This window comes from Copidosoma floridanum, unplaced genomic scaffold, assembly GCF_036245765.1.
Source record: "Copidosoma floridanum isolate Cflo_tuat_1 unplaced genomic scaffold, Cflo_Japanese_pri ptg000016l, whole genome shotgun sequence".
In the NCBI taxonomy this organism is placed as follows: Eukaryota; Metazoa; Arthropoda; class Insecta; order Hymenoptera; family Encyrtidae; genus Copidosoma; species Copidosoma floridanum.
In genome coordinates, this window is record NW_028321893.1 from 6,578,736 (window position 1) to 6,591,540 (window position 12,805).

The 12,805-nt window shown below is 32.8% G+C and overlaps 1 protein-coding gene across 1 annotated transcript; it reads right to left on the reverse strand.

Moving 5' to 3' along the window:
* Positions 1 to 557: 557 nt before the first annotated feature.
* On the reverse strand, positions 558 to 3,686 carry LOC149374663 (uncharacterized). Its single transcript, XM_089592408.1, has 3 exons — positions 3,272 to 3,686; positions 2,366 to 2,527; positions 558 to 2,221 (listed from the first exon to the last, which is right to left on the reverse strand). The coding sequence occupies exons 1-3, from the start codon at positions 3,684 to 3,686 to the stop codon at positions 558 to 560; spliced, it is 2,241 nt and encodes a 746-aa protein (XP_089448534.1).
* Between the last annotated feature and the right edge of the window lie 9,119 nt (positions 3,687 to 12,805).

Here is a 12,805-nt window from a genome sequence, read left to right on the forward strand (position 1 = left end):
GAGGAAAAAAGTTATGAGCGAAAAACTTCGAAAATTGCTAAAATAAGCGAGAAAAAGCGTGTAAAGAGAATAGAATATTCTGTATGGTGATTGTACTTGACTCGATGGAGTATTAAATATATTTTTTATGAAAATTAAACGTGCATACCTGTAATTTAACGTTGGGTAGAGGTCTCTAAAGCCTCCTGAATCGGAGCTATGATCATTTCAAGTTATGCGCAAATCTCAGGTCGTTAGCTGGTGAAAGGCCATTTTTTGATATTTTTAGCTTTAATTTTCAAACATTAGTTTCTCCGAATGTGTGTCTTCTGCATAACTTATTAAGTAGGTAAATTAAAGGATTGTACTAGTATTATTGTGAATCTTCATTTTTATTATTTGAATCTTTTATACAGCTTAAGCAAATCTTTTACACAGCAATAAATAAAATGGTAAATTTATTACGCTGATATGCACATTTTATATCAGTTTTAAGTTTGACGTGAAAGAATGAATAATTTGACTGAAAATAAGGTTTAAAAAAAAATTTATCATGATTTCAGAATAGAAAAAATGTTTTATTCGTAATTAATATTTAAAGAAGTTTTGTTACAGGTTGGGAAAAAACTGCGATAGTCTTTTATTATGGTCATCAGATACTGTCGTTGTTGCTCATCTTTTGTTAATATTTTGGTAAAATCCGTCATCAATTTGACTTCTCTTTCTGCAACATCATTCACAATTTTTAAATTTTCAACAATTTTCAAACCATTTACGTAATTTCTTTCTTTACTCCATTTTGATGGATCTTTTAACAAAAATGATGAGTCAATGTTAAATCGCTCAAAAAATTTCAATGAATCTTTGCACAAAAAATCACAGACACTTGATTTAATCAAGTTATGCACAGATTTTTCATCTGCTAAAACACGTTTTTTAGAGACAAATTTACTGCTGTCTGACTTTAAAGCATCGACCATTTTACGTTTTTCTTCGATTGAAATGTCAGAATCAAAAAATGAAAGAGCTGCTGTTTCTGGAGACAAGTACCACAAATGTTTGATGAATTTTTTTACAGTATTCTTAGATATTTGTTTATCAATATTTTCATGATAATATAAACTTTTAAAAAAATTTATATCTTGATTTGGTGCCTTGGCAGCAATTGGCGCTTCAAACCAAGCTTGAACGTAGATTCTTATGATAAATATAGAAATATCTCTACATTTTGTATAATCGTCTTCATTAAGCAAAAATTTTTTTCGAAAAATGAAAATTTTGAGACAGTAGATAGCTTTTGCCATCCATCTAGCGTGATGTATTGGACCGGGAGGACGAAACTTATAATTTTTTGATAATTCACCACCAAGAAAGACAATTACTACTTCCAGAAATTCTTGGTAATCACTTCGAATTTGTTTAATTTTTGACAGTTTTAAAGAATAATTTAAAATTCTCTCTTCAACATCTTGAACAGATTTTTTAACGAAAATATCGGAGATCCCTGTATCGTATTCGTTTTGATCAGCCATTTTCCAAAAATTTTGAAACTTCTTAAAAATAGGAGTTTCTGGCCCTGAAGTTTTTCCAAATTTTTCCTCAAAAACACATCTCAAAATCAATTCATAGATATGGTGCCTGCAGATAAAATAAAGAAGCTCTTTATCCATTAATTGCTCCAATATTATGCAAGCACCATTCACGCGACCAGTATTACTCGCTGTAGAGTCACAGCATAAGGCTTGAATGTTGTCTTGTAGAGACCAGTCAATTAGAGTATCGAATACAGCTTGACCTTGGTTTCGTCCAGTACTTGATTCAATCACAGGTACTCCTAATAGCTGCTCTTCGGTATTATTTGTTATTATAATCGCTAACCTATCGACGATTTCTGTTCGCGCGAGGCCTGCAAGTAGTTTTCCATCCCAGTGTATTATATTTGCTGTGTTAGAAAAAAGTTGGGGAACATACTCTTTTATTGACTCGTATCGTTCTTTGCGATACGTTTGTCGAGCTTCATGAATTGATGTAGTATTAAGAACTAAATTGCGAGTATCAATTTTCAGAGCTTCGGCAAAGGCCATCAATAAGTGCATTGCATCTCGTTTGCTTATTTTGCATTTGTCTAATACGTTCGCAAGTCTTAAGGTAACTACAAATTCTTTACCTCTTCTTTTCGGTGGAGGTGTGTTATAAGAAGGCTGAGATTCTGACTCCGGTCCTATCAACTCATTAAGTTCCTCTAAAATTTAAGAAATTTAAAACTTTCAATTTTAATTTAAGGAAATGCATAAACTTTACAAATAGCAGTAAAATAATAAATAAGTTCAATTTGTTAAAGTAACTGATAGTTAATTGATCAAAACCAAGTAATAGAAATTTAGACCTTTTGTAGCGAACGCAAACGTATCCTCCTCTTTCTTTAATTGTGGGTTTTGATCATAATCATGAGATACAGCTACAGGATGTTCCAAATTTAAAACTTCACAGTCAATTTCCATGTGTGATGATCCTTCCACTGTTTCCTCTGTAGCATCTGATGATTCTTCTGAAAATTATGATTTTAAATAAATAATTGATTATCAATAATTTTTGGTCAAAGTATTGATTTTAAAGTGAGATTTGTACAAAAAAGATCAATTGAAGATTGTCTCTGTGAATAGACAGATTTATTAGTGAAAATAATACTTGAAAAATCATACTTTTAAATCAAAATTTACTTTCAGACTTCAAAAATTTTAATTCTATTCAAATACTTTAAGGTTTTATAAAATATTATTGAGAGTTTATGTATAATTTTTTTTTATTATGAAGAGTGAAAAGTAATTTTATTCCAGCTTTTTATATATGTTTAAAAATAAATATTTAGATTGATTTGCTTTTCTTAAAACATTTCATACATATTTCAAGACCAACAGTCAAAAATTCACATTGACAAATGATTAAGAAATAATTTTGAAAAAGACTGAGCATAAAATGCCAATAATTTACTTAGAGAATGAAGCCTTATTCGGTGATTTGTTCGGGTATTCCAGATCTCAGATTGTATAGTAGGTAGGAGGATAAAATTTTACAGGTACCTTGGTTTTATTAAAATACATATGTATATTAATTTTTAGCTCTCTAGTTATAATACAAGTTGAGATTTGTAGTTATCCTTTAAAAATCATTGGATAGGGCTTCAAAGAGCTCATTTTCACTCTTCAAAGTCTTTTTTCAATAGTGAAAATCTTTACTTCTTGATTTATTAATTATCTCTTATGAAGCCTTAAAAACATGCATAGAGATTTACCTCTTTGCTGTATTAAAAACTCTTTATCAGATTCATCTATCATGGTCGTCAGAACATCTTGTTTGGCAATGTCGAATAATTTGTTTATACTGGCTAAATAAGCTTCTTCATTTTTCTTTTGCCTGTTGGATTGACGTGAAGCACTCTTCTGGATATTTATCCATCTCTCGTATTCAGCCTTGATTTTTCTAACACATTTATGCAGTTCTTGAGTCGGGATACGAGCTTTTTTCCAAAAAATAACACACTCTTCTATTGCTAATTGTGCGCTATCGTTTAAATTGTTTTTCAATTTCCTAATATTATATAATAAGACAGCAAGAACTTGTTTGATCGACGGTAATCTACTATTTACAACTATTTGATTGGTTATAAATCCAAGATAATTCACTCGCTCTCGTAAATCGTATGCCATTCTCACTGTATATTTAAATTACTGCTGAAAAATATAATTTAATTTATTACACAAACAATTAACTTCATTAATAGTAAAGAAATAATATTATATACAATTTTATCTTTATAATTTTATGCAAGCAATACGATGTGAAAGAAACATCAAGCTACTATTTTGCTTAAAGCTTCTACTCAATGCGCGGCAGCGTAGCCAACCTAACCTTTGAAATGACTACCCCTGGGCTCTTTCTACAATGGACCCTGTGCTGCACAGAGTCCATAAGTCCACCCTGTTTCATGCGTTTTATAATGTCACGCTCGATAACAATTGCATGGCGTAACGTCACGAAACTCATTCCGAACAGCGCAACACAGCACAACACATGCGCTGCTCTGCGCAGCACAGGGTCCATTGTGGAAAGGGCCCTGGACAAATTAAGCATTTCATGTGATAATGAAGCTTTGCAAGTCATGCAGATTATCAAGGGAACTATAGTATAAAAATTAATTGTTCAATATAAATTGTTTACTAAAGCTGAAAATATCAAAAAATAGTCTTTCACCAGCTAACGACCTGAGATTTTCGCATAACTTGAAATGATCATAGCTCCGATTCAGGAGGCTTTAGAGACCTCTACCCAACGTTAAATTAAAGGTATGCACGTTTAATTTTCATAAAAAATATATTTAATACTCCATCGAGTCAAGTACAATCACCATACAGAATATTCTATTCTCTTTACACGCTTTTTCTCGCTTATTTTAGCAATTTTCGCAGTTTTTCGCTCATAACTTTTTTCCTCCAAGGAACAGTAAAAAAATTATGGTTTTAATAAATTTAGGAGACAAAAATATATGAAAATATATACTTGCGATCATTTTATTTCATGATTTTTATAGCTTTTTGGACGTATAAACAATTGAAGTGCTTTTTCACATGTTATTTACACAAGGAACTTCAGGTGCTTTGCGGCACGTGTTAAAAGGATCCGATAATGCAACTTGGGATTTGCGCACGAGTTTTTGGGCCTATAGAAGCAATTTCTGCCCGGCACTCATTAAAAAGTCGAAAAAAAAATGCTAACGACCACCCTACTCTACATAGTAACGCTCGCAACGTAACTATGTCTACTACAATTACTACAATCCTTCCCCTTTTTAAAAAAAACTGAGCATATATTTAAGAAAAGGAATAATGATAAATAAAAAATCAATCAAGTAAACCTTTTTTTGCACTACAAATTCAATCTTGTGGGCAGTATCCTAGTTCATTCAGAGCGTCTTACTACAGGTGGCACTGGTATCACATCTTTACGTGGAGTTTACACTTTAGTAGAATTTGATCCCTCGCTCTTACAATATGAAATACTAACAAGCTTTTTTTTAAACAACTGTTCAGGGGCGCTCAGAGAGCCCTTTGTCGTGGGGTCACATAATAAGTCATCGCTTAATGGCGTAGGGTTAACGAGCGTCTCGCTTTGACCTGGGGGGGCTTACAAAACTATAATTGTTGTTATTTTTATAATGTTTTGATTGATAAACGTGGCGCTTTCACACGCAACCATACCCCGTCTTAACATGGTATGTTACGTTTTCCAGCATTTCCAGTATTTTGGCCTCGCTCCATTTATTGGTAGCATAATTTTTTGCCATTACTGGGTTGCCAAGATCAAAGTGAGCCATTCTACTACCTTGGGCGTATACACGTCACCCCTTTTGGTTTATTTTGACATTTTATCCAGCTTTAAAACACATTACCTCTAGATGTGTTCAAAATTTTCATCCTACTTGAAGTTCTGCTAGAGTAAGCCCCGTTGTGCAGTGAGGTTTTGTTTGGTACGCAATCACATAGTTCGTTAGTGCATCCTGGTGAGAGGCATAGTTTGGCATAATAATCAAAATTTATCCTTGAAACTACGCACCGTATTTTTGGCTGCACCGTTAGAGACTGGGTGGTAAAAAGCAGCTCGCACATAAAATACCCCGCTTTCTAAAAAAAATTGACTAAAACTTTCAGATGTAGAGGTTGAGCCGTTATCGCTTACTAACACGTTGGGTTATCTCAATTTTGTGAGGTACTCAAAAATAAAATTGTGGACATGGCCGTTATATTTGACATTTCTTTAACTTATACCTATTTTGAATATGCATTAGCCAGAATAACATACGTACGCCCCTCTATGGGGCCGCAAAGGTCAATATGAACTCGCTGGTTTGGCCCTTCCAGCCATTGCCACTTATGCAGCTTCGCTCTTGGTGGGTTGGTCCCATTCTGCAAGCTTATCTTGCATGACTTGGCAGACTTGGCTTTTTTTGGCATCACTGTCAACCCCAGGCCACCACGCATACAACCTATCAAGCAACTTCATTTTGATTATCCCTACGTGTGCCAAATGTAATTCCGCTAACATTGGTTAACTAAGCATAGCTGGAATTATTGATGCCCCTTAATAGACAACCCCTATTTACTGTAAGCTCAAGCTCTTTTGCTTTAAAAATAAGTTGCTCGTCACTTACGTAAACTGGCCAACCGAATCATATATAGTTTCTTACTTACTTTAATCTCAAATCACTCGCTGCTTTCTCTCGAACTTGTTCCCTATTTCGCATGGGTATGCCTTCTTGGATAACATTTTAATACGAGTAAACTTCCATGTCAGCAGCATTTTCTTCCTCACGCGTACTAGTAAAAGCGCATTAGCAGGGCCATTTTCCTTGCTGTTAATGTGTTTAATTGTAAAATTGTAACCTGCAAAGAAAACAGCCTACCTCTGCACCCAGCTCGCAGACATTTGGGGCAGACCTTTCGTAGGGCCAAAAATAAACATTAGCGGTTTTTAATCAGTTTCAAGCGTAAACTCACGACCATTCGCATAATGATGAAATTCCTTCGCACCGAATACTAAAACTAGAGCCTCTTTATCGAGATGCGTGTAATTTTTTTGGCCCGTGATAGTGCTCTTGAAACAAAGCCAACAGGCCTTAGCTCTCCTCTTGGGAAAACGTGAAATAAAACTGCACCCAGGCCACATGGTGATGCGTCGCAAGTAACTTTTATTTGCAGTTTTTTGTCAAAATGGCAGAGAACTTCGTAAGACACTGACCCTCTTTTAGCCCCCTGGAACGTTTCTTTACATTCCTGCGTCAAATACCACTCTACATCCTTTCAGAGCAAGTTATAAAGAGGACTTAAAATTTGTGAGTAGTTTATAAATTGGGAAAAATAATTTAGACCCCCCAAGAAGGATTGCAGTTCATTAACGTTAGTAGGCGCTCGCATTTTTACTGTAGGCTCAATTTTATCTTGCGATACAAAAAGGGCCAATGCACAACAACAACTCGCTTAAAACTGCTTTCCAGATATTCCTCTTTGACCTCTTCTTCTCTTACCAGGTTGCAACTTGCTTCATTCCGCTTATTGGCCTTCCTGTTTGCCACCTTGGCCTGATTGCTTCTTGGAATTGCCACTGCTTACCACTTCTTTGTTTCTGCAGGCTCTTCCCAGATGGCCAGGCTTACCACAGCCGTGGCACTTCTACGTTTCGAACTTATAGTCTGATGCGACGTGCCCTTGGCTCACGCAGCAAAAATACTTTCCGCTCGCGCCTATTGTTAGTGAGATTAAACTTACGCTGTCGGCGTTCTGAGATCAGTACAATGCATGTTGCATTTTTTCCGCTTCCTGGCTGGTCACCTCAATTACGTTTGCTATTTTCACTGTTTTGTAATACGTTAGGTTTTTTTCACTTAATAACTTCTTTTTAACATTCTCACTTAGTACTTCCCAGTAGATTCATATGTACATAAGTACATAAGTACATATTTATCGTCACTTTAGCAGTTAGAGCATAATTTTTTATATTACATATGTAGCATGTCTGAGTTCTTATGACTATTGTACACATGCCGCAAGTTAACTTTATTTTGACGAAATAAGACTAGAAAGTTAACATTATCTCTCATAAGCTGCTCTGGTACTTGAGGATATGAGTTGAAAGAGATAGTAGCAGTCCACGTTTTGTGTTAACCCTTGCAGAAATACCCTACTGAAAATACAGCTCAAAAACTATCGGTAAGTAGTTCACCCTGTCGTTTCAAACGTTTATCTTGTTTGACAATAGCGTCAAAATTCGAAACTTGTTATTTTATGAGTTGCTCTTTTAACTCCATGTCGATACTGTGTTAAAGATTAGCAAAAAGTAATCTTTTAACGAAATAGAATAACGCTTTAGGCTCTTATATTTTATAAAGTATATTATTAGGAATATACTTTAGGCTCTGTATTACAACAAATTTGTGCACTATACATTCATTATTTATTTTCTTAAATACTTAGTCATGACCTAACCTCTGAAAAATAATCATGATTATCTATCATCATCCTGTGTAGGAGAGAAAACGGTCTTTTAATGGAATCATAAATTTTCTTAGAGCTCTATTTGCCGGATTCTTAATATCGCAGTCCAGGTACTAAGCTTGTTAAGCATCTTGCTAGAGAAGATTCAGGAGTTGATCCGTTAGATGCAGCATGCAAAGAGCACGATAGAGCATATTAAAAAAATTGACAAAATTTAAAAGCCAAACACGAAGCTGATGAAGTTTTAGCTAAGAAGGCTTATGGCAAAGAGTCAAAGCTTTAGATTTAGGTATCTGTAAAAAAGCTGCAGCTGCTGTGGTAACAGGCACTAGAAAGCTCAAAACTATTTGATATGGATCTAAAGCAGAAGAAAAAACAGTGTCTTAACCAAAGAGAAAGAAAAAAAAATTGTTTAAAGAAAAAACAAGTTAGTGCTTTGAGAACAGTTATTCAAGCTGCCTTACAAAACATGAATACCACAAGCAAAAAAAATGAGATATCATTTGTAGTGCTCTGAAAGGTACTCGTAGTGAAGTTACAAAATCTGATGGTAAAAAGCATATTAAAATTTCTCTCATCTTACGCCTTTATACTCGAATTGGTAAAGCTTCACTTATGACTCCCTTGTTTAATGGTTTAAGTGCTATATTGCTGATACTGGTGCTATATTGGACAATGGAATGTCTAAAGTAATTCGAGCATTTATGCTCCTAAATCAGCAAAAAGTAGCTTACACAGAGTTAGAGACATGATTAAACCATGGAAGCTATTTTTCTCGAAAAAATGTCCTTACTTTAAACCACACAAAATTGGATAAGAACTCTATTTTAAGCCTTATAATTAAAAAAGTGTAAAGAAAAAAAAGGTTAAAGCAATAAAGTAAACTGATCAAGCTTTAACCAACATAAATGTGATAAGATATTCTAAAATGATTTTTCTTAATTTTTCATTTTTTGGGAGTATTCATGAAAAATAATTCACTTGCTGATAGTCTATAGCTTTCTGAAACAGCTATAGTGAATTTTAAAAATAAGTACGGACCTATTTTCAAGCTTTTTTCAAAACAAATAAAGCTCTTTTACGTAGAGAGAAAGCTCTCAATTATACTTTGACAACCATAAAAAAAGCATTAGTACTCAGCCTCTCTGATACTTTTTCTATTTTTGATGCACACTATTTTTCATATAGAAATTTTGTCATTTAATTCAATTTGAAATATCGATGAAAATAGTTATAAATTATGCGTCAGAAGTCAAGTTATTGTATTACTAACCAGCAATTATGAGATCGAATATGTTAAATCATTTTTAATTGGGATCTAACAAACTTGCAACATAACTCTGGATATTTAGAAGATCAATAATATATTTCGAAGTGTTATAAGGTGCAATCATACTGTTGATTTTAGACCTAAATATTATATAGGCCGTCTATAAAGCTTTACTCAGTGAGTTCTAGATAACAACACCACTAATATATAAGACTCACCTGGAGTTATTTTTAAGATAAACGCATTAAGAGTTGAAAATAATATTCTGAGTAGCGCTTCCATGGATAGCAACAATGTGAGCACAAATCATAAATTTTTTCTAGTTGTATTACTGGCATATTACATGATTGAAGTCCCTTCAATTAATGATTTTATATAACTACGTAACATACATTAAAATGGTGATTTAGTAAATTTTCGTGGAGAAGTCATAACTATAAAATTGCACATGAAACTCTCTCGATTATCGTTATCATTTATAATAAAACAAATCATACAGGCAGCTTAATATGCACTTTAGCGCTCACTTAACAATGAACTTGTAAACCGTTGAGATGTCAGTAAAAAGAGTCTATCAAAGCATAAACACATTTAAGAAAACAGCCAATACGTCAAAAATTTAAAAATTTTAAAAGAATACAATTGATAAAAAGTCTTGGTTTAAAAATAAAAAGCCCTCGTAAAAAGTTAGTTAAATTTTTTTTTTGTTACACACAAAATGGACGAGGTCCTAAATATTCGGTATACAGTCTCATTTAATTTATCTCTTGCCCACTGACTTTCTTGCTCATTCACTATATGCATCATTAACATACAGTCATAGCTATAAAATTCGTAGTTAGTTTAACATGAAAATTCGTATGTTGTACTCCCCAAAGTTGTGACATGCTTAAGGAAGATTAGTTACAGTAGATAAAAATACAGCAGTAAAATATACTGGATTAATAAACAATGCCATTTGCTACTACTTTGAAAACATAGTATATAAGATAAATGCCATAAAGGTGAAGAAGTGCAAAAATATTAGATTAAAAACTCTTACGAAAAATTGGCTATCAGTTAGTCCTGATCCAACCTGTGCTTAATAAAGGTTGTCTTCTTGTCGGAAAAAAATATAATTATCCTACTCATAATAACATCTACTTTCGTATCATACTTCCACTGAAAATAATCTTAGATTTTTCTAAGACTATCATAAGATAGTTGTTCATGCAAATCATAAGGTTATACTCACAAGAGCTAGGAATAACAGAAATTCCATGTGGCAAACTCTTGTTAATTTCAGTGCTGCTAATCCCATGGTAGTAGCAACTAAGAAAGACTTGAAAATAGTAATATTAAAGCTTTTTCAGCTTTTGCTATACGTAGTAATGTCAGATTTTCATAAGATTCACTTATGAAATTATTTTAAAAAGGACAAAAGGACAAATTTGTATCTATAAGTTTTTGATTGATCGCTAAAATATAAGAGTACAAAACTCTTTTTAATTTTAAAATATTGCACTTATGATTATACTAACTTTAATATAACGCGTAAGCAGTACGAGTTGCTACATACTGCGTATGCTGCTTTTGAAAATTTTTGTTGTGATAATGATTATTCGCCTTGACTAAGAAAACATTACTTTTATAATTGAATACCTCTAATCTTTCTCGATTCTTTCCAACAAAACAAATCACTAAAAAATGCTTTAGTATAAGTAAAACTACACTTTGAGCCACATACGAAGTTTTCTGCCCATACGTTCACTGGAAAGTAGTAAGGTGGACCGTTTGCTGAATTTACGGTGAACAGCGCCCCTAACTGTTTGGTTCTGCCACTCGTCCGTGTTGGGTGAAAAGTTGACCCAACTTGGGTGAGCAGAAGCACCAAGAGCTTGGTGGAGCAGTTCTCTCAACTTTTGGTTGGACTGTGTTACCATAAGTGGTGCAGTCACTGAATTAAGAAATAATCTTACGATTATGTAATTAACAGAATTAATTATATAAATTTTTAATATTTTATATAGACATAAGTATTTAAATAATTATATAATTGAGTAAATTTTTTTTTTTTTTACATTTTGCCAATTTTGAAAATAAATGTGAATAACGTGAGTTTTGAATGACAAGGTATAGGAAGTAACAACATTGTGCGTGTCATTTGATTAAATCGAAAAAGAAGTGGCCACGTTTGATACGTTGACGTAGTTAATAAATAATTTTATGTTACTTTTTTATTCTACAATATACGAATGTATGTGATCATCAACTGTTATTTCTTTGAGCAAATTGAGTTCATAATAAATATAGTCATCAACTTTCATAATTTTTTTAATCTCTCCAAAACCATTTTCAAAACTGATTATATCAGCTACGATAAATGCATTAATTTTATATTAAATCCTATTAATTTCAATGCTATTTAAATATTAAATTGATGTTGACAGTTTAAAATTACTGGTGTCATAAACAAATATGATTTTTTGATTACTTTAATCTGGAAAACCGCATTTAATATTTTTTGTAATCTCAAGATTGTTGAATGTGTAACACATTTACAGAACCTGTTTTTTAGTAATCGCTAAAATTAAGTCACTTCTAAATTTTCGAAAATACACTTCAAATTGCATGCAACAATAACTAACGATTGGTGCATTTTTATAAATAATTTAAGATAATGAGTCATGACGTGAAATTTGAAAGTCAACCATGCATAAAGTTTCAAATAGAGTTTGTGGTACTTTTTGACTAGTGTTTTTAAAATTTTGGCATCATACTTAGTAGCACGTGGAGACATAACAATATCTATTATTCTTTTTAATTGTTTATATAGCTCCCAGTGCTCATCATCTTTATTAACTAAGTGACCAATTATCGTACCGAAAAAACTCAAAAGTGTTATGGTTTCAGCAGTAGAGAGTTTCAAGCCTGATTTTTTCTGCAATCTTAGTAATGAGATAATAGGTGGTTTATTTATATTATCGTCACCAAAAAACTTAGATTTTTAATTTTATAATTAAAATATTCTAATGTAAACAATTTTTTTTCAAATATGTACGTACATAATAAATTTTACAGGACATACTCGCAGATACCCTGAATGCAGTGCTGCATTAAATCAACGCAAATGTAGTCTAGAATATGCAAATCCTCTACTCTATTAGGAATACATTTTTCTTTTAGTCCACTTTATTGTTGATCTGGCCTTATTACATCTCTTCCACATTTCTCTTTTGTTGTTAGCAACATATTATGTTCTACAGTCAAATTTCTTGTTTGTTGTAAATCAACCTTCAAAATTCGGTAACAGTAAGATGTTTTAAATGATTCAGTAAGCCCAAAGTTTTTATTCAGCCCAAGATAACATAACAGGCTCCAAATTGATTATGACCACTGTGAGACCCTAAAGTATCTCCTACTTCTAACTCGTCATCAAAATAAAAAAGCAGAGGAATTTTTTGATCTTGAAATTTACTAGTATATTTAGACTATAGGCTTCCTGCATGATATGAGAAATTAAATGTGTTTC

What these genes read in the sequence shown, in the direction of transcription:
- LOC149374663 (XM_089592408.1), bottom strand. Translation starts at nt 3,686, where the DNA reads ATGGCATACGATTTACGAGAGCGAGTGAATTATCTTGGATTTATAACC. An exon ending in GTTTTTAATACAGCAAAGAG is followed by an intron (nt 2,528 to 3,271) that starts GTAAATCTCTAT and finishes CATAATTTTCAG; the next exon opens with AAGAATCATCAGATGCTACA. An exon ending in GTTTGCGTTCGCTACAAAAG is followed by an intron (nt 2,222 to 2,365) that starts GTCTAAATTTCT and finishes CTTAAATTTTAG; the next exon opens with AGGAACTTAATGAGTTGATA.